The sequence below is a fragment of the Laccaria bicolor genome, genomic scaffold, assembly GCF_000143565.1.
Source record: "Laccaria bicolor S238N-H82 LACBIscaffold_8 genomic scaffold, whole genome shotgun sequence".
NCBI lineage: Eukaryota > Fungi > Basidiomycota > Agaricomycetes > Agaricales > Hydnangiaceae > Laccaria > Laccaria bicolor.
Genome location: NW_001889879.1, coordinates 1,453,854 through 1,473,637, shown reverse-complemented (window position 1 = coordinate 1,473,637; position 19,784 = coordinate 1,453,854). Strand labels below are relative to the sequence as shown.

Sequence of the window (19,784 nt, the reverse complement as noted above, 5' to 3'; positions counted from 1 at the left end):
CATTTTCGCCGGTCGAGACGCGAAAGAACGAGGCGCAGGCGGCAGGACCGTCTGAACTTCTGAAAAGAGCAAGGGAAAGCTGTGCTTAGTCACGTGACTAGTCACGTCACGCCCAGAAAAAGAATTTTTGGTGTTCACGGAATTATGCAAACGGCTGTAACATTCACGAAGAAAATCCAGGTTTCTTTTGTAACGCGAGCAATTTTATTATCAATGACGGCACCTTCATCTGTCATAGTATACCTAACACAAACTATCGTGGGATGCGTGTGCGTCGTTCCCTACCAACACTCAACCAGTATATCATGTACGCCAGGAAGAAAAAATTCAGTTTCTATTGGACGATAATTTGGCGGGTATTCGCGGTGATATCGTCAAGCTGCAGCAAACATCAGTAAGTCCTGTTAGTGTTACTACGCATCAGCCATTGATCTCCAATCTCGTAAATCTTTCAGGAAATGATCCTCCACGCCATGTACTTCAACGTCACCATCATCGTTTTATTTTCCTAGGCAGGTCGCATGCAGGTAAAACTAGCCGAGTTGTGATTGCAGCACCTCTAAATTCTAATCTACGATGTAGGGTCTTTTGAGTAATGGAGCGGAGGCTTCATAAAGTGGACTAAGACTGGTTATCTGGTCTGTCCTCGTGACATCACAGATGGTTTCACATGTAGACGTCCGAGACGGCCTGGGAGTCCAAATATTCCCCAAAAAAATTTGGCCTGGTGCGTTCCTGCTGAGTCTCGGCTAGTAGTAGTGTGACTCATCATTATGCTTTCTTGTCCCTCTTATAACCAAGTAGCGCGCCCGCAGGCGCGCTACGGCTTTCGGCTAATTTTATAACTAATGTCCATATGTATAAGTAACTCTATATATGCTGTATGTTCAGACTAGAAAAATATCAGTCCAATCAGCGAAGAGTGTAAGATTTTATAGCAAGTTTTTAGAGTCGTGCTATTTGTTGGTTGTAAAAAAACTGCCCATTGAAATCCTATCCCTTGGTATAAGGGTCCAGGGACAGAAAACACCGACTCTACAGAAGATGATCACCGTCGAGAATTTTTTTTGCGATTACCTACGCTGCGAAGGCATCTGAGCTTCAGACCAGGAAGATGGAAAAGGCAGATATGGGTCTCTCGTTAGTACAGGATATCGAGGACCTCATGCAAGAGACAAGGACGATTGTAGAGAAAGAGTTGTGATGTTACATGTATACTACCGACAAGAGAAAATGATCGCGGAAGTGCATGAAGACGTATAATCCGAGGGGCACTTGTTTACTTTCAACGGTCGTTCCACCTTCTCTAGCTTCACAAAGTATGGGCAATCAAACGTTCGAGGGACTCGTTCAAGCTGGGGAAGAGAAACCACTGGGCAACTGAAATGCGACAAGAAGAACACTGGCTCCGGTGATATTTGTGAATCTTGCTAACGGGACCTGTCGTAATAGGGCTAGGTAAGTATCAGCCGCCGTATATCTATGTTCTGGAAACAGTTGTGCCTGCATGTTGACAGCAACGCCTGGAGGTGATTGAAGATGATTGGGTAACCCTGATTGGCTGATTGTCGACAAAGTTCCAGGATCCGCATGATCATGAAAGTCGTATGGCATACAGATAGGTCCAGAACTCCAGCTTTGGATGCGAGGAACGTGGATGATTGTTGGGGAGGAGTCATACTGATGATTCAAGGCAGTGAGTGAAGTCATAGCTCATGTGCACTATGTATCAAGGTGGCGTGTTCCCCTTCCAAGTTCCTAACATGTGGCGTTGGCCGATAAAGCGAAGCCGCGATAGCCATTGACTGTCATTGAGCTGGAGAACGTTGACCCATACGTCAAAGACGGCGTTGGCTGCAAAGGAGATAATCAAAGCCGAGCGGAATGTCAACTGTGTGGTGGGATAAAGCAGGGTTTCTGATTGGCTAAATCTAACAGCCTCCGTCTGCCTCCGTTCCCATAAAATGCCGGATCCTTGAAACCTTTCCTCGTTATTCTTATCCTCTGCTGAGACTCGCCTCATAGTCGTCGTTGACGATGCTCAACCTCTCTTCCAGAACCGCAAATGCAGTCCGTGCACTGCAGCGGTTGGCCGCAGGCATGGCCACCGCTGCTCCACGCATTGGAGACACCAAAGTCCCCATGTCGCTATTTGAAAAAGGCGCGTTCATCAACTACCAGCGTATTGAGGATAACCTGGCCGTCATCCGCAAGAGGTTCGGGTCTTGCCCTAACTATTTAGCCGAGGATTAATGTTTGGCGGTTGCAGGCTCGACCGTCCTCTGACACTGTCTGAGAAGATTGTGTACGGTCATCTTGATGACCCTCATGGGCAGGACATTGAACGGGGGGTGAGCTACCTGAAGCTTAGACCAGACGTACGTCCCACGTTTCTACTATTGTCTTGTTTATTCAAGCAACTCTGTTGCAGCGAGTTGCTTGCCAGGATGCGACCGCGCAGGTAAAACATTTCTATTGGTACAACTTCTATATGCTAAACCAACACCACAGATGGCCCTTCTCCAATTTATGTCAGCGGGTATGGATACCGCTGCTGTTCCGACCACCGTCCACTGCGACCACTTGATCCAAGCCCAAGTTGGCGGGGAAAAGGATCTAGCTCGCGCAATCTCAATTAACAAGGAGGTTTACGACTTTTTGGCGACTGCTACTGCTAAAGTGAGTCTCAAGATATAACATTTACGCTTCAATAGATTCTACTCAACTCCCTTTGCTATTAGTACGGTCTTGGTTTCTGGAAACCGGGCTCTGGCATCATCCATCAAATTATCCTCGAAAACTACGCGTTCCCTGGTGGTCTTATGATCGGCACTGACTCGCACACTCCCAACGCTGGAGGTCTGGGGATGGTTGCTTGTGGTGTTGGTGGTGCGGACGCTGTTGACGTCATGGCCGACCTTCCTTGGGAACTCAAATGCCCAAAAGTAATCGGAGTCAACTTGACCGGCAAAATCAGCGGATGGACAACCCCAAAAGACGTTATTCTCAAGGTCGCAGGCATTCTCACTGTCAAGGGCGGAACTGGCGCTATCGTGGAATATAAAGGCTCTGGTATTGAGTCTCTCTCTTGCACGGGTATGGCTACAATCTGCAACATGGGCGCTGAAATTGGTGCAACTACCTCCGTGTTCCCATTCAATCATCGCATGGTCGACTATCTTAAGGCTACCAAGCGCGAGGACATTGCCAAATATGCTAAACGGTTTGCTCACAATTTGAAGGCTGACGAGGGTGCGGAATACGACCAAATTGTCAATATCAACCTTTCAGAACTTGAGCCCCATATTAACGGACCCTTCACCCCGGATCTCGCCACTCCCATCTCCAAATTCGCGGAAGTGGCCAAGAAAAACAACTGGCCAGAAGAGATCAGGGTTGGGCTCATTGGTTCCTGCACCAACTCGTCGTATGAGGATATGTCTCGCTCTGCGTCCATCGTCAAACAGGCTGCTGAGCACGGTATCGATCTCAAGAGCAAATTCACAATTACCCCTGGCTCGGAGCAGGTGCGCGCTACTATTGCACGAGATGGTCAAATCGAAGCTTTCGAGAGTGTCGGTGGAGTTGTCCTCGCTAACGCTTGCGGCCCTTGCATTGGTCAATGGGATAGGAAAGACGTCAAGATGGGCGAACCTAACACCAGTTCGTATCTCCCATAATTACTCACGAGAACTCCAACTGATGTTCGCTATAGTCATTACTTCTTATAACCGTAACTTCACTGGACGTAACGACGCTAACCCAGCCACCCACGCCTTCGTCACATCTCCCGATATCGTGACTGCTATGTCCTTTGCCGGTCGGCTCTCCTTCAACCCGCTCACTGACTCCCTCGTTGGCTCTGACGGCAAACCCTTCCGATTCTCTGACCCTACCGGCAATGAGCTGCCTCCCCGTGGCTACGATCCTGGAGAAGAGACTTTCCAGCCTCCCCCTGGAGACCGCGCTGCTGTCAACGTCGCTGTTGATCCCAAGAGCGACCGTCTCCAACTGCTCCAGCCTTTCGAGGCTTGGGATGGAAAGACGCCTACTGATCTTCCTATCCTGATTAAGGTCAAGGGCAAGTGCAGTAAGTCATCATCTTGGTCGTTTTACTCCTGGCGTTTACTTATTGTGACCGTGCAGCAACTGATCACATTAGTGCTGGTGGACCCTGGTTGAAGTACCGTGGTCATCTCCAGAACATCTCACGTACGCCATCCACCACCTCTCCAGAAACCTAACACTGACTCCATCCAGAAAACTGCCTCATTGGCGCTATCAACGCCGAGAACAACGAGGCTAACAAGGTCAAAAACCAAATCACAGGCGAATACGAAGGCGTCCCCCAAACAGCCGCATACTACCGCGACAAAGGCATAAAATGGGTCGTCATCGGCGACTCCAACTACGGCGAAGGCTCGTCCCGCGAACACGCTGCCCTCGAACCGCGCTACCTCGGTGGCCTCGCCATCATCGTCTGCTCGTTTGCGCGTATTCATGAGACGAACTTGAAGAAGCAGGGTATGCTTGCGCTTACGTTCGCAGACCCCGCGGACTATGATAAGATCCGACCTTCGGATAGGGTGGATATCCTGGGGTTGGAGAGCTTTGCGCCGGGCAAGAATTTGACGCTTGTTGCTAAGCATGAGGATGGGACCAAGGAGGTTGGTTTTCTTTTTTAAAAAAACGATGTGGATGGGTTCTGATGTGGTGTTGATTTTTAGGAATTTTCTTTGGCCCATTCGTTCAATGAGGGCCAGATTGAATGGTTCAAGGCTGGGTCTGCGCTCAACTTGGTATGTTGACCCAATACATTTCCTGGCCGTGACGCTGATTCCATTTGTTCAGATGGCTGCGAAGTCCAAGGAAAGACTATGAAGGAACTCTGTCCCTTACATAAAGAAGTGATCAAGCTTGAACGTTTATTAAAGGCGTTGCTTGACCACAAGCCCTCACGGGATCAATTCTCGAAGTATTCATTGCCCTCTTTGGCATTTGATCTTGAGGCCTCTATTTTTTTTCATGCTCTGTAATGTGTATTTCTAATTGTCCTAGATCATCATTATATTGTACGATATTGAACCTGAGAAAGAATGATATTCGCACAATTTCGCCTGGAACCAGTAGAGGCCAAGGTCCTGTCCCAGAGGAGCTGAATTCGTGGCCTCTCAGAAATGGGCACCGACCGCCAGGGCTTAGAAAACTTTAGAAAAGCGAAGTTGCTGTATCTATGTACCTTGAACGGACATCATTCCAAGTCGACTCAGTTTAAGTCAAATCTGTCTAGTTCAACTTACGCTGAACATATATTTTTTATCTCAAATCTAAACCATAATTGCAACTTAGCTGATGGCTATCCGGATGTGAAGCTGTGACGAAATCGATTCTTCTCAAAATTTACAATGAAAAGGGGTTGGCTGATGAGGCTATCCGACTAAGTGATTCGTGGCCAAAGTTGTTCTTTAATATCTGACCGAATTGAATTTAATGAATGTTTGAAAAAGTAGCATCATACCGATCAAAGGCAGTAGAAGTTTCCCTGACGAGTTTGCCCAAATGAGAAACGACATCAGCCAATACCGAGTCTGCGATCCCTGCCTTTTGAAGTCTGCTTTCAAATTCGGGACGGTCTTGTGGCTCTGGTCGCGAAGGTATTTTCATGGTTGTGCCGATCAGCTTCAGCTTCTCGCAAACGAGTTTATGGGGGATTTTGGGGTAGTTCCACGCCCTTGCTAAACATTCCTTCGAGCAAAATGGCACACGGGCGCACCTGCCACAAAATGAAAATTTGCGCGCAGCGCCAAAATAGGTTTCTCGGCACCCTGGAGAAAAACACCGCTCGTGATGGGCCAGCAACATCAGCAGTTCATAGGCCATATACTAAGGAGACTCCGTCAGAAGGATATTTCTTCACTTGGAGTCTGAATTAAGGAGCATGCCTTAACATCATGTCGTTCCTTCAGGCGCGACAACGAGGCATGGATTATTCTTGAGTCATAGCCGCTGAATGATAGCGCCAGGTGATTGTGAATAGAAGAGCCAATGGACAAATAACACGTTTCGATCCAGGGGGCATCACCCGTGGCATCTGGGGTATTTACTTGACTTGCAAGATTTGATACATTGTCAAGGGACATTTGAACCGCACGAAATATGGAGTCAACACGACCGGAACAGAACTTGGCCAATTCGTGCTGATCTGTGGTGGATAGAAGTCGGTGGAAGAATGCAGCACAATGTCCGGCATCAGCAAGGCAAGCGGTGGCGATTTGAATTCGCATTTTGAGTGGTTGCTGGCGATTCTCAGACCAGACCTTGAATGGGGCCTGCGACATCTGAATGACTATTTCTGGAATGACGGCGGAGTCAATGAGTGCTGGCAGCATACTTCGTTTACAGATATTCAACATAGATGCCAAGAGACCGATCATAAGAGGAGTTGGAAAACGCGTCATCCAATTTCCAAGGGCGCGTATCGATGAACCAGGCTCAAATGGTAAAAGATCGTGTGGCCTGGTTGGCCAAAGAACATATTTGCCGCTCAGAGCAGCCTTTTCTCGATTCCTTTCAACCTTGTGCACGCTAGGGCTTCCCTTCTCTCCGAGTGGTTGAAGGCACGAGTAAACGATACAGACCAACCTGTCGACGAAGAAATCGATGGGTGGCATGGGAGGTGTATCCATGTGTAATTCCCGAATTAAAGGGTTGTTGAAATCACAACGACATGCAATCCAACTTGAAGAGTTGCCGCCGAAACCGTTGATTTCGTCGAGTGGACGTTCCAGGGTCAAAAATAACATACAGCTGTCCAGCAAAGTATGGTGATGCTCTCGAAGAATGGCGATGTTCTCCGGAGAAATGTACGAGCCAAGGCTACTAGAATGGCAGAAAGCCCTGAGACATCCACCCAAACATACAGGGCAGTGTCCAGGGTTCCCGTTCTTGATATCCCGCAGAGAATCCGAAAACAGAGCAGACACTTTCTCACCATCTAGGCCATTGAATGTTCGTAGCCGTTTTGGCATTGGAAACGAAGTGTCTTTCTGGAATAGTAGGTTGCGATTGCAATTGAAGTTTGGAGCAGTTGGCTACAAGTTGGCTAGTAAGCGCGTTGATCATTGATGTAGTGCTTAGCTCGGAATAATCCGAGAGGAGTCACCGTCGAAACGAAATAAAGTATGCAGTTCAAGTATGTACAGAGTGTTCATTCCAGTGTTCCATGAGTCTATGACATCCAAAAGGCCGGCAAATTTCGAAAAAAAAAATGTTCAGCGCAGTCAGTGCAGTGAGGGCGACTTCGCTGCGATCTTCGCAACGAAAATTTTTGTGTCCGCCAGGATAACCAGTCTTCCATCTCCAGCAAAGACCACGTTGGATGATGTCGTTCCAATGAAAAACTTTCCAAGCAATGTTCCCTTATCGTTCCATACGTGGACACCGTCGCCGCATCCAGCATAAACATTCCCTTGAGGATCAACTTGGATGCCGTCTGGAATACCCGCATCTATATATGCGAATACGCGGCGGTTGGTGAATGCTTGTGTGGTTGGGTAGACGTCGAAACCGAATCTGTGAAGAGAGTCAGATGAGGTGAGTTGTTGGAGCTGTTTGGGCGGACTTACAGAGTGGCAGGATGCGTCTGGTTGTTCCCAAGGAACCCGCCCGCAGCGCCAGAGTCCGCTCTAAACACGATCGGAAGGTAAGCTAAGTATAACAGTGATCATGGGATGAATGACCTACATATAGGCTGTCTTGCCGTCCGCAGAAAAGGCAATCCCATTAGGCTTGTCAAAGTCAGTCGCAATCACGCGCACAGTGCCCGTCGCAGGGTCGAAGCGGTATACTTGGCTTGGAAGTAGTGGCAGAGGTCGGAAATGGCTGAGATATCCGTAGCTATAATTACACGCTTCAAATTAGTTACGATCTCAGACTGATGGGTCTGGATGCTGAATGAAAACGCACTCCGGGTCCGTGAAAAACACGCTTCCACTGGGGTGTACCTTGACATCATTCACGGAATTAAACTGACGTCCGAAGAAGTTGTCTACCAGCACGGTGGCGTTGTTTGGAGATTTGGGGTTGACGAGTACAAGTGAGGGCGGAAGGTCGCCGCGTCCGGATGTTGCAAGAAGCAAATTGGATTTGTAGGGTCCTGTGCCTCCATTTGTCATTTGAACCGTGTCTGGGAGGACAAGCTGAGATGACAGTCAGGTTCCGCTAGAGTTGAAGGGGTGCACACCGACCTCTGTCACAGAAACGTTGATCTCAGAAGAATTTGCCGCCAGGGCGACCTCGACATCCTTCATACTAATTTTACCAACTTCGTTGTTGTGGTTGATATCGCTGTGCCCTAAACTCCCACCTCCATTGCTCGCAAAGAAAACCTCGTCAGTTTCCGAGACGTATATCGGTGCTTCATGCGCAAATGCGAACGTATCGCTGGATGCAATTTCGTGGATAGATGGGTTAGATCCAAGTATCGTCAAGAAAGCCTCATTAAAGATCTGGAAAAACGGAGAACTTGTGGAGGTCGGGTTGAAGAATTCGGAGAACGACGATTCACGGAAAGAGCCATTTGCACCGAGGACAGCGTATGATTGAGGATCAATGAACTGGGGGAAAGGGTTTAGTATGACGATTCACATCAAAAACAAAATTGGGCTCATACCACTGATTGTGGTGGCAGTACAAATGAAGCTTTCGTTCCGCCACCTTTCGCATAGGTGTATAAAGCGCACCCCACCACCGCGACGAACACAGGAACAGATGAAATCATGTTTTTCGTCGACAGGAAACCCGATTTTGAAGTGGGCTGTCGGGTTCTCGAGGATCCCCGGCGTTTGGCCATCCTTTATGACTCGGAGAATAATCGGGGGCCTAGCAGGAATCGGGCTGCGGTGACAGCCTCAATTTCGCACAAGAATTAAACAAGAATTCGGGTTCTAATCACCTTATCACGGGTCGTCCACCTGCCCCTACGGTGAGTGTGGCCCGTCCTTGGATGTTCGTAGCACCACAAACGCCAAAAAAGGGCTGTATTTTCCGTCATAAAACTTCAAGCTTCAAGCTTCAAGGTCCAAAGAGTTGACGAGAGTTTGTGCGGAGGTTACGGTCGAAGTTTTGATCAAGTTTCATCGAGTTTCATACCACACATTTGATCAGGACTTTCTTTATTATCATGGACCTGGTATCCTAATGGCCCCCTACATGAAAATATTGGCATGTACTGTACACTTAGAGTTCCATTCCCCAGGAAATTTTACTCTCCCAAGCCACCCTCCCCCACCAACCACGCCCCCAATACCTTACAAAACCTCTCAGGCATATCAACCATCGGCAAGTGCCCCGCCATCTCAACTTCAGCATATTCCACCACCTCCTGCCTAGCTTTATCAGCCCAATGCTCTGCGAAAGCCTTGAGTTCCTTGCCAACTTTCCCGGCTCCGTCGAGAGAGCCTGCAAGGAGCAACACGCGGGTGACGTCCGATTCCGATTCTTTTACTGGAGCTTCTGCGTGAAGAGGGGAGGGAGGAAGAGGAGAGGGAGGAGGAGGCAGGGCGATGTCGTATGACCCTAATGCGCGTGCACCCGCTACGAACCCTGCTACTGGCGTACGGGAAACCATATCCCCCAACCATGCTTCTCTCGCTTCCAAGAACGGACTCCCACCTCCTGAAGGAAGACCCGAGCCAGCAGGGAACCACCTGCGTAGCGTGACCTTTGCAAGCTTGGGCATGCCGACCTTTCGAGCGTACATGTCTCCTTCCCCCTCGACAGGATAACCCAGGGCTATGCTTATTCGGTTCTCCCATGCCACTTCGTTTCCTGGTGGCGTCCGTGGCGCGGTATCGCATGCAACGATGCTCTTCACTTTTACTCCTTCAGTGGCAGAGGAGCCGTAAAGGGCGTAATAAGCAAGTGCAGCTGCGCCACCTTGGGAGACGCCAATGATGTGAACTTCTGGGGAATGAGATTGGCCATCCTCGCTTTGAGCTCGACCACCGATAATGGTTGATATAAGGTGATGAATGTCAGCTGCTAGAAGCGGAATGGTTGTTCGTCTTTCGTCTTCCCCCCCATCGAGAGGACGTTGAGAGGGCAACTCGGATAACCCATGTCCGCGTTGGGAGTGTAAGAGTATATTATAACCTGTTCTGTTCTGCTGACAAGGTCCATCGTCGGGCAGAGCGGTAAACCCTCCATCGAGGAAGAATGGTAGCACCAAATTCCACATCTCCTTGTCTGTGAGGAGGGAGTTGGCAAAGACGAGCCATGGGGCGGTAGGTGAGGTTGTTATGGTACGGATGTGGAGGTTGTGGGTTTGTGTGGTGCTCGTTCCAGATGCAGGAGAATGGGTTGAGTTAGAGTTGGAAAAAGGAAGGGAGGGGTATGATGGGGTGGGTATCAATTGCTATTGGAAGAGACGCGGGATAAAAGACGGTTGGAGACAATAAAGGGGAGCGCAAGGGGGGGGGGCGAGTTTCCGGAGTTTGAGTAAGAAAATTCGGTTGAAATAGACATCCGGGTTGTAAGAAAGGGAGGCGGAAAGGCAAAGCAGTCAGTTCAGAATTTTGATCTTGGATTGAGAAAGAAAAGAAAAACCATGACGAGATGGCCACGGGGCAGAAAAAGAGGAGAACAAGTACCCACTTCCTCAACATCGACAGGCCACGGAACCTCCAAATCAGAAAGACCGCCTACATCGGTGGCCACTAAGAACCTCGATACCATATTATACGCAGCGACCACCATCGTCGCTTCCACGTACAAATCCTCCGTCTTTGCCTTCAATTCTTCTTCCTCCGTTGCTGCATCGGCTTCCTTTAACGAACGCCGTAGCTGATTCATGAGCTCTGTGGACGTCTGCTTCGGCACTGACACGTCTTTGGTGATTGCATCCGTAAACGCGACTGCAGCGGCTTGGAGGGGAGTGAGTATGCCCTCCATGAGTGGTAACGGCGTATCAACATCGCGGATGATGTACAGCTGCCCATTGGTCAGTCCACCTTTTCGACCAACGGCTTCATGCTGGATCCACTCGAAGGCTGCGTTGTTCAAAGCAGCAACGCGTAGGATCTGCACTAGGCATCAAAAGCCACCGGTTCCCATCGTCATCCGCGTTCACGTACCATAAGCTCTCGGATGTCGACGCTCAATGAGCCTTTATCCCTAATGGCACCCAATAAGGTGTTGTACCCGCCAGCCATGGCAGGAAAGTGAAGCAAGTTGCCATCGAGTGCGGTGATCCCGCGTGCGCCGCGTCGTTCGCGTATGGCATCGGCGTAGGTGTTCGTCCCTGGAGGCGGATAGCGCCCCGATACGATTCGCGAGGGCCCAATTTCGTAGTCAGTTGGCTTGACCATGTAGAGTCGTATCTGTGAAAAAATAATTGATCAAGTCACAATCAAGTTCCCTTGCCGCGTGCCACACGCCCTTTTCGTCTCCTCGACGTGTTCCGCCTCCCCAACGGCGATCTATGACTTTACCATCATGACAGCGACAAATCCTCCAGAAAGCGTGATAGCACGTACTGCAATATCTCTTGAATATGCATCCCTAAGGCATGCTGGACATTGTCCTATGGGAATGTATGTCGTCCCGTCGACGGCGAGTCTGTTCCTGTGGGACGCTGTATTCTTTGTTCATCAAGGTGCGTTTTTTATACTGAGCTTTTATCAGTGGCATTCTCATCTTCTGTCATGACAGGGTATTACGCTGATGCCATCCTCAAATTCAATCTTACCTTTCCTCCTAACTATCCTGAGCGCCCACCTACTGTTCAGTTTGTAACAGACATCTTTCACCCTTTGATATCGCAGGATGGAACCTTCAGCCTGTTTCCCCGTTTCCGTCCATGGCGGTGAGGGAGCTACGTCTACTTCCACTACCTTTGATGAACCTCTCTCTCTTCTTTTAGTCCAAAAGAACATCACGTATTTGATGTCCTTCACTGGGTTAAAGCCGCCTTCAAGAGGCATGCCCTTGACCAAATACAAGCGGACGATTGCTCAAATAAAGAGGCTTACCGGTAAATATCTTCACGCACGTATGGTTTTTTATTATGTTTACTGAATTTCAGCTAGGTTGTGCGTGCTTTCTCGACCTGCTAAATTGTCGCTGAGCACCCAGCTCTTTCTACATAGATATCACGAATCAACGCAGTCATTTGCTGCTCTGGCGGTCCAGTCAGCTTCGTTGGCGCAGTCCGAATCTGCCTTGTTTGATACAGGCCATCCTTCATTGGGTGGAAAGGTGTCCAATGAAATTACTTTCCACAAGTTATCCCCCGATAAACTTTGGCGGCAGCGAGGAAAACTAGGCGTAGGCGGATGGGACGATGAGAAACCCTCGGTTTCAGCGTGATGTATTCTTTCTTTTTACTACTTATACATTGTGGAGCTCTGTACGAGCAGAAGGACACGATACGGTGCTATGAAGCGTCTACTTGTATTTATACCACCCCAGGGCATCGACGACGTGGCCCTTTGCACCTTCGTCGCCCCTCAGCGTGTCGAGGCGACCCTCGCATTGCGAACAAGCTGAAAAGTGGAGATATTCAAAGAACGAGAAGAACCTGAGAATCATCCATCTGACTTACCGATTCTCCATCGTTGTCAACAATAGGATACTTGAGGAACTTTGTTTGTACCAAAGTCTACACCGTTGGTACACATATTGAGTAGATACCCTTTGAATTGTCCTTAGGTTGCGCAATAAGGTGCCGGATCCAGATCGGAGCCGGTTGTTTTGTAAACTGAATGGTAGTAGGAAGGAGGAGGTTGAACACAAGTTGAACACAAACAATCGTGGCGGCCTTGGATAGAACGTACACGTCAATCTTCCCGCTGACGGGTCGTAGAAGTAAGCCTCACAAGTTCAGCATTGACCTTTGCGCCACCGTTTCTTAAGACCTCGAGATACGTTGGTGTGTTAGGCGACTTGAGGCCTGCATTGCGCCGTTTGCAACCTGGGAAATTACTTTCATAACATAAAGAAGATAAAATACAAAATTTGTTGAGTAGTCGACGGTGGCCCCATAAGGAAGTGTCCAGCACATCATGATCCCCGCCGGGGAACAGGCCACTGAGCGAGGGGTAAACCTCGTCTACCATGCTTGCACCACCATCCTCTCGGAAAATCGAGTGTCCCGAGAAGCCAGAGATTGTGCCTACAAAGGGACAATCCTAAAGAGAGAGCTTGTGAAGGAGGTCATCAAAGACTCGTTTGTCTCCCTGGAATCGTGGTGAACAAGAAGCGTCTTTTTCCATTTCACGGCCGCTGCTTGTTAGAACCCAAGAACCAGTAAGAAGAGGCAAGGAGAACGCCAGGTGATTATTACCACACGAGCCGCAGCTTCGCATCCAAGATTTCAAGAAAGTCACTGGGAGGGAGAAGGTACCGAGGGGTGTCAATATCATCAGCAGCTTCCTTTATCTGCACAATGACGCTCGCTGCGCCACTTAATTTCAGGACGCGAGCCACTGCCAGCCGTATGTTGCAAAGAAGCGGCAGAGGACCTCCTCCGAATTTTTGTCCATTTTTGCCTTTTCCAAAGAAAATCTGGTCACCGTCCAGCAACTTGTTCATAGCCGGGCCACTGTCAAGTGTAAAGGGAATTCTCCGGTAGATGTATTTGACCTGAGAATGATCATTAAATCACATTAGGACCGGTATATTGGGTTTCGATGTCCACACCTCTCCATTATGGTCCTGGGCTTCAATGCCCCAGTGCAGTTCGCAATACGTCATGTGCGCATTGAGCTCTAAGTTGAGCGCATTTCCTACTCCATTTAAAGATTCCTGGACAAGATCCCTGGCTTTGGGCCCAGCGAACAACGCGATATAATCCATGATGTCAGGCTGTAGGACTGGGGTAAGCCAAGGAGCCATTATAGATAAGAGAAATTGACATCAACCTTATTCTGAATTGCACTGGGAATGATATAAGCCATATTGGAAGAGAAGTCGTTGTAGTCAGTGGAACGCATTCTGAATTTGACGCCGGTGAAGGGACACACATCACCATCGCGTCTGAAAACCTGGACGAGAACATCATCAGAACTTCGGCAAGACTGTATGACGCAAAACCATGCCAGGGCTTTGAGAGCTGCTTGCTTTCGTTTACCAAACTTGCCCTCCTGGCAGACCTGGCGCAAGAGTTCATCCGTCTTCTCGTCTACAAAATCAATGCCAGACTGCGGCGAGCTGGATCCGGATTCGCGCCCACCAGGATTCATAACTATCATGGCGTGAATAATTAACTCCTTGAGAAGTCAAAGGAAATACATACACACGATTCCTAGGCGGATGATGTATTCCGAAGCCATCTCCAACACTGGTTCAAAGTCGGCTTTGTCTATATCTACGCCTGAAAAAAGGACCTTGGATGAACCACTGAACGGGACGCTCTGAGGGTCCGTCCGTAGGTAGTCAACTACGTCGATGATGAGCGAGATTTTGGACGGGGCTATGTTTACGTACTATTCTCCTTGATCATAGGATGACATTTTCCGAGCTGAAGCCAGAACTGATCCAGAAGAGTACCACCAAGTTTTTGAGACTCGGCAATCAAGTGGTACAAGAGCAAGGCCGTGTTAATTTCGTATTTGCCATGTTCTTCTCCGCTACTCTGATTGCGTTTGAAAGGCGGCCAGTACCCAGACGAGTTTGCTTTCTCCAAAACTGACAAAGCATGCCCGTCCATCAACAATTGCTGTGGGATTCTGACTGTGTCTCGAACTTCTGAGTCGTTGAACGGAGGAACGCATTTTCGAGTTCCGCCAGACTTTTTGGACCAAATCTAAACTACATGCACCGTGTCACCCACCTTGAAGCACCCCCTTGACTCAATATTTCGCCTCACCAGGAGCCCAATTTCAATAACCGGACAGTAATCTAGATGGCGAGCGATTGGTGACTGGTCGTAGGTAATTCCAAAGCGCGTTACCACGGCATCTTGATGAAAAGGAAGAATGGGCTTTGCAATTGCTGTAACGAGCCTCCTGGAAGCAGTAGTTTCGAAGGATTGACTCAGTCTTCAGACTTTTGTTGTTAACTTGGTACGCGATCATACGCAATCTTCGTTGTGTTTTTGGTTTGATATTGACACGAGTTTTAGGTGACCCGGGTAAACTATCTCATAACACCCCCAACTGCCTCCTTCTCCGATGCCCATCGGAACAAGCATGCGGATGGTTCGAAAGCCGCTTCACGCTGCCTGACCAGGCCAGGCGGTCCTTTCGGCGTCCGACGGCTCGGTTCACCACAATTGAAGGGGCAAAAGTAAGCGGACCCTTACACGTTTGGGGGAGATATCCTTCTATATACTTGAAGGCTGTTCTTGACCCCAGAATCTACGGGAATCTAGGGGTCCTGGAGGATCTTAAAATTTACATCGACATTTCTTGCACGTGGGACTTCGAATACTCGTCGTCCCGCACCTTACGGCTACACGAGGACTGCGAAAGAGGTGCAGCTTATTATCGCCCCACTTCCTTCCTATAAACAATCGGTTATCTTTGCTGTGCTTCGAAAGATCAATGTTCAAGAAAGGTCTTACCCAGAAATTTCCTGAAACCAACGGAATACGCTGGTTCAACGTCGCGGTCCTCACCTTGACACCTGCTGTCGCTTGCTATGGCCTGTTGAGGGCGCCCTGTTACCGAGAAACTGTGACGTTCTCTGTGGGATACTATGTATTTTCCATGTTGGGTGAGAAATTGCACATGGAGCTTTGTGTGGGGTTCTGACGGGATATGCCATTATGTTTTCTAGGCATCACCGCAGGTACAATTGTTATCTTGCCGCCGGCATTATCGCAAAACTGACGTACATAGGATATCATCGACTCTGGTCTCATCGTTCTTATAATGCCTCTTTCCCACTTCAATGTTTCTTACTTGCCGGCGGAACTAGTGCAGTTCAAGGGTCCTGCTACTGGTGGGCTCGAGCCCACCGCTCTCATCACCGTCATACCGACACCGACCTCGACCCTTACAACTCAAATCGCGGCTTGTTATGGACCCATATCGGTTGGATGGTTTTCAAGTCTAACCTTCGATCTGGTCCTGCCGACATTTCTGATCTTCGTCATGACCCTCTTATCCAGTGGCAACATCGTCACTACTTTGTTCTGCTGGCTATCTTTGGGATTGTTCTCCCAGCTGTTATCCCTGGCTTTATGTGGGACGACTGGTTGGGTGGCATATGCTTCGCGTTCGCTTTGCGTTTGACCATCGCTCACCATGTCAGCATACGTTTCTTTCCCAGTTTTATCGACATACTGATTTTGACACCATAGAGCACGTTCTGCATCAACTCGGTCGCTCATTGGCTTGGTTCTGCGCCCTACGACGACGTTCATTCACCTCGAGACCATTTTCTTTCAGCCATACTAACGATGGGTGAAGGATACCACAATTTTCATCACCAGTTCCCAATGGACTACCGGAACGCGTTCCATTGGTACCAATACGATCCAACTAAGTGGTTCATCGCACTTTGTGGTATGCTTGGCCTGGCTAGTCATCTCCGCGTCTTCCCAAGGAATGAAATTGCGAAAGGAGCCTTGGCCATGCAACTGAAAAAGCTCAAAAAAATTCAAGACTCGTTGGCCTGGCCAGAAACATCTGAGAACCTGCCAGTAGTCACTTGGGAGACATGTGAGCTTCCAGTCAATCATGAACTGAAGTACCTCGCAGCTAACGTCGTTCAGTCCAGAGAGAATCCAAATCTCGAACACTGATACTTGTTTCTGGCTTCATCCACGATGTTTCCTCGTTCTTGGACCATCATCCTGGAGGACGCAGTCATTTAGAGACAAACTCAGGCAAAGACATGACGGCGTCTTTCTTTGGAGGGCTATATTCTCACTCAAATGCCGCCCACAATGTGCGTAGTGTTTGGTCAGTATCGTCGAAAACTTATTTAACGTGTTTTCTAACTAGCTGCTCTCGATGATGCGTGTTGGCGTGCTAGCTGGTGGTGTCGAGGCAGTCTCGCATCTCAGTTTTCCAGCATCTCAACATTTGTTCATTGCACAACGGACGCCTCAAGCAGAACTAATGGTTAGATCATAGACGAGGTACTCATTATACCGCATATACGCAGCAGTTCTTTCACGACTGAGCAACTAGACAGAAAGAAAACCTTACAACTTTTCACATGTTGACGGCTCATAAATGAATTCCCACTATTCGATTTTGCTTCTTCAGCGATACAAGTTGCCGAATGTATGGACATATGCATGGAGTAGAGCAATTTCGTGTTTGGGGAAAGAATTAACCATGACCAAGTCATGCTCTACCAAGATGGGTTTTCCATCTAAAGCACCTTCTGGCCTCCGAACTGTCACTGTGTTGACACCCATTGGGTATACGACTTCTCCTTGACGACCTGCCCAGTCGAAATCAATGAGATGAATCTTGATGTCATCTTTGCTTGTTGACATTCCACAGTCGACGAGAACATTGGAAGATTGGAGATCGCCATGGACGAACCCGGCATCATGCAACTTTTGAACGACCTCTATAACTTTGGCCGTTATTGCATATTGCTGTTCTTTCGACATTTGGGGCATTGATTCATAGAGTTGCTTATAATTTGAGTAGTCCATGACGACCATGTTCCACCCACCAGGGAGTCGCACAACCGCTCGAAGTCGTGGTGCATAGCCTAGTTGTGCAAGGAAGCGATGGGCATCCTCCGAATATCGCCTAGTAAACTTGATGCATAAGGTACCTATATCTTTGTCAGTAGACTTGTCGGGTTCGGCCACAAAGACCAGTTTATCATCAACTCGGGACCGATATGAAAAGTTAATACGCTGGCCATTCTCGTCGTCGTAGCTTGTTTTGTACGGATACACACGGTTCAGTGGAGAGGGATCTGGCAAGGCGATGAGTGCAATGGATGCCAGTCTGGTATAATGGGCCTCAAGGCGGGGAATGGCATTTAGAAAGGCGTTCAGACTTCCGGCAATGGCTTGCCTGCCGCTTTCATCCGTCCAATGTGTTTGTAAATCGTAAAACGACGTTAAAGGTTCAACGTGTAGACGCTCCCCAGTCCACAGGCAGCCGTAAAGCCCAAAATACGATCCTTTTGCGTGACATGAGGCACTGGGTGGTAGTTATGCAATGAACAATCTTACCAGTATCAATGAGAAGAATGCAAGGAAAGCGGTTGCCCATGCCACGTCTATCCAACACCTTAACGAGAAACTGCACATATAACCCAGTGGCTTCCCGGAGTGCGCATTCGGCATCGTTGTTACATTTCCGGATGACGGCAGGCATAATATTGACTGTTGAGTTTCCATGTGTTTTGTATTCTGTGCCATCGATGAACTCGGCTGATAGATAGAAACCAGCTACGTCGTTGAATACTTTTTGAATTTCGGACCTTCGCTGGGTCTCATTCTCGTGCCACTTGCACGCGGCCACCGTGAGAGCTTGGAGAAGTTCCTGCGACTTCGGCGATGGAAGGACTTTACGGTCATCCATAAAAAGTCCAAACTCTTCCTGGAGTAAAGTGATGGGAATCGTATCCCAATCGAAGGGACGATTGCAGGCGACAACATCTTGTGCTGCAGTTTGAAAGGTAGAGGGCTCAGACAAAGAGGACGGTGCTTGTTTTGCCATTTTGAAAAGACGAGATTTTTCCGCTGTGAGATCGTCCAATTCGCCGCGTCGTCGTTTCATCCCGCGATTCTCTGTAGTCAGATCAGGGAAACGTCATTGTCTGTGACATGGAAAAGGACATACGTGTGGGGGCTTCCACAATGATATGGAGATGCTTGCGAGGGGCCGAGGAGAAATGTTCCGACAGTTCGTCAACACCATCTAACTTGACGCAGCCCGGGATCTGCTGCGGGCTTTGAACGTCTTTGAGCTTCGTGCTGATTTCCGCAACAAGAATGGGTGGAGACAACTTCCCGAAATTTAGATGTCTTTGACGCGCACAGGGAAGATTTGCCCACCTTCCATATCGCGAGCGTGTCAGCGTCGATGGCAGCAAACTGATGTTCATTGTCCTTCTTGATCATAGTTCTCAGGTGACCCAGGCCCTTACTCTTTCCGATATCAATGGGGAAAGGGTTGACGGATTTATTCAAAACCCAACAGTAAAGTGTGAGGTAATTATCTAAGCCAATTTATGAGCAATTTTCGTTGGTCTGATTGATATTTGCTTACCGGCGTTGGATAGAATGGAACCCGCTGACGAAGAGACAGAAATTGCGGTTGGGGCTAATTGGGCAGTTTTGAATTATAGGAAGAGACAATCGATTAGCATGGGACATTTAATTACTTACCAAGTAATCCTGCTGTATTGTTGATTGAGTATCATCAACAATACTTTAGGAGAGGAAACTCGCCTGGTGCTTGGGTTCTCAACTTCACAAGAAAGTGAAGTGTTCGATCGGCGACCCTGTCTGGAAAGATATCACTTAAACTTTCAGGGGGAAAAGTCTCAATTTCTTCTTTATTTTCTATGCGTTGGCGTAGATCGGTAAAGGGAACGAGGGGAATTGGCTCCTCTAACTACCATGGGATGAGATACAAAGGATTGAATTGGATTGAAATGTACTGACCTTATACACTGCGATATCTTCAACATCGTATTGACGCAAACGGTTCTTCGAGGATCTGATCAATTTCTGGAGGTCAACAACCATCTCGTCCAGGCCAATGTCAACAGCGAATGGCCCAATGGCGTCGTTGTCGAGGAGGCACCAAAAACGCGCCATCTTGCGTAGACAGCGATATGTATGGCCTACGAGGTGA

The 19,784-nt window shown here is 48.5% G+C and overlaps 7 protein-coding genes across 7 annotated transcripts; 3 read left to right on the top strand and 4 right to left on the bottom strand.

The window, feature by feature from the left end:
• Nucleotides 1-2,100: 2,100 nt before the first annotated feature.
• Nucleotides 2,101-5,048, top strand: LACBIDRAFT_291064 (aconitate hydratase 2; the record flags this gene model as incomplete). Its single annotated transcript, XM_001879548.1, has 10 exons — nucleotides 2,101-2,216; nucleotides 2,270-2,378; nucleotides 2,432-2,461; nucleotides 2,512-2,679; nucleotides 2,742-3,663; nucleotides 3,716-4,090; nucleotides 4,147-4,212; nucleotides 4,261-4,667; nucleotides 4,728-4,799; nucleotides 4,852-5,048. 10 exons carry the CDS (start codon nucleotides 2,101-2,103, stop codon nucleotides 4,879-4,881), a joined length of 2,295 nt encoding a protein of 764 aa, XP_001879583.1. The 3' UTR covers nucleotides 4,882-5,048.
• A 2,232-nt stretch (nucleotides 5,049-7,280) lies between these two features.
• LACBIDRAFT_248522 (uncharacterized protein) lies at nucleotides 7,281-8,513 on the bottom strand (the record flags this gene model as incomplete). The annotated part of the gene is made up of 5 exons (XM_001879319.1): nucleotides 7,281-7,572; nucleotides 7,626-7,685; nucleotides 7,744-7,896; nucleotides 7,966-8,198; nucleotides 8,241-8,513. Coding segments are annotated over 5 exons (1,011 nt in total), but the record flags the coding sequence as incomplete, so codon positions are not given.
• A 645-nt stretch (nucleotides 8,514-9,158) lies between these two features.
• LACBIDRAFT_189781 (uncharacterized protein) lies at nucleotides 9,159-11,366 on the bottom strand (the record flags this gene model as incomplete). The annotated part of the gene is given in 7 exon segments (XM_001879318.1): nucleotides 9,159-9,672; nucleotides 9,688-9,762; nucleotides 9,787-10,071; nucleotides 10,093-10,157; nucleotides 10,200-10,414; nucleotides 10,654-11,079; nucleotides 11,133-11,366. The coding sequence occupies 7 exon segments, from the start codon at nucleotides 11,364-11,366 to the stop codon at nucleotides 9,263-9,265; spliced, it is 1,710 nt and encodes a 569-aa protein (XP_001879353.1). The 3' UTR covers nucleotides 9,159-9,262.
• Nucleotides 11,367-11,425: 59 nt separating this feature from the next.
• On the top strand, nucleotides 11,426-12,419 carry LACBIDRAFT_318352 (uncharacterized protein). The gene is made up of 5 exons (XM_001879547.1): nucleotides 11,426-11,653; nucleotides 11,710-11,863; nucleotides 11,921-12,031; nucleotides 12,087-12,089; nucleotides 12,147-12,419. Exons 1-5 carry the CDS (start codon nucleotides 11,494-11,496, stop codon nucleotides 12,364-12,366), a joined length of 648 nt encoding a protein of 215 aa, XP_001879582.1. The 5' UTR covers nucleotides 11,426-11,493; the 3' UTR covers nucleotides 12,367-12,419.
• Nucleotides 12,420-12,506: 87 nt separating this feature from the next.
• On the bottom strand, nucleotides 12,507-14,707 carry LACBIDRAFT_325878 (uncharacterized protein; the record flags this gene model as incomplete). Its single annotated transcript, XM_001879317.1, has 9 exons — nucleotides 12,507-12,542; nucleotides 12,602-12,658; nucleotides 12,876-12,970; nucleotides 13,113-13,171; nucleotides 13,343-13,641; nucleotides 13,699-13,863; nucleotides 14,022-14,242; nucleotides 14,294-14,470; nucleotides 14,509-14,707. 9 exons carry the CDS (start codon nucleotides 14,705-14,707, stop codon nucleotides 12,507-12,509), a joined length of 1,308 nt encoding a protein of 435 aa, XP_001879352.1.
• Nucleotides 14,708-15,542: 835 nt separating this feature from the next.
• Nucleotides 15,543-17,204, top strand: LACBIDRAFT_189797 (delta 9-fatty acid desaturase protein; the record flags this gene model as incomplete). The annotated part of the gene is made up of 6 exons (XM_001879546.1): nucleotides 15,543-15,714; nucleotides 15,778-15,789; nucleotides 15,840-16,249; nucleotides 16,304-16,664; nucleotides 16,718-16,893; nucleotides 16,950-17,204. The coding sequence occupies 6 exons, from the start codon at nucleotides 15,543-15,545 to the stop codon at nucleotides 17,079-17,081; spliced, it is 1,263 nt and encodes a 420-aa protein (XP_001879581.1). The 3' UTR covers nucleotides 17,082-17,204.
• Nucleotides 17,205-17,212: 8 nt separating this feature from the next.
• LACBIDRAFT_318349 (uncharacterized protein) lies at nucleotides 17,213-19,747 on the bottom strand (the record flags this gene model as incomplete). Its single annotated transcript, XM_001879316.1, has 8 exons — nucleotides 17,213-18,099; nucleotides 18,152-18,712; nucleotides 18,765-18,930; nucleotides 18,980-19,143; nucleotides 19,194-19,247; nucleotides 19,313-19,324; nucleotides 19,376-19,541; nucleotides 19,592-19,747. 8 exons carry the CDS (start codon nucleotides 19,745-19,747, stop codon nucleotides 17,213-17,215), a joined length of 2,166 nt encoding a protein of 721 aa, XP_001879351.1.
• Between the last annotated feature and the right edge of the window lie 37 nt (nucleotides 19,748-19,784).

Excerpts from the sequence above, each read along its gene's own strand:
- LACBIDRAFT_318352 (XM_001879547.1), top strand. The coding sequence starts at position 11,494 with ATGACAGCGACAAATCCTCCAGAAAGCGTGATAGCACGTACTGCAATA. Across the intron at positions 11,654-11,709 it reads TGTATTCTTTGTTCATCAAG|GGTATTACGCTGATGCCATC; the intron begins GTGCGTTTTTTA and ends CTGTCATGACAG. Across the intron at positions 11,864-11,920 it reads CCCCGTTTCCGTCCATGGCG|TCCAAAAGAACATCACGTAT; the intron begins GTGAGGGAGCTA and ends CTCTTCTTTTAG.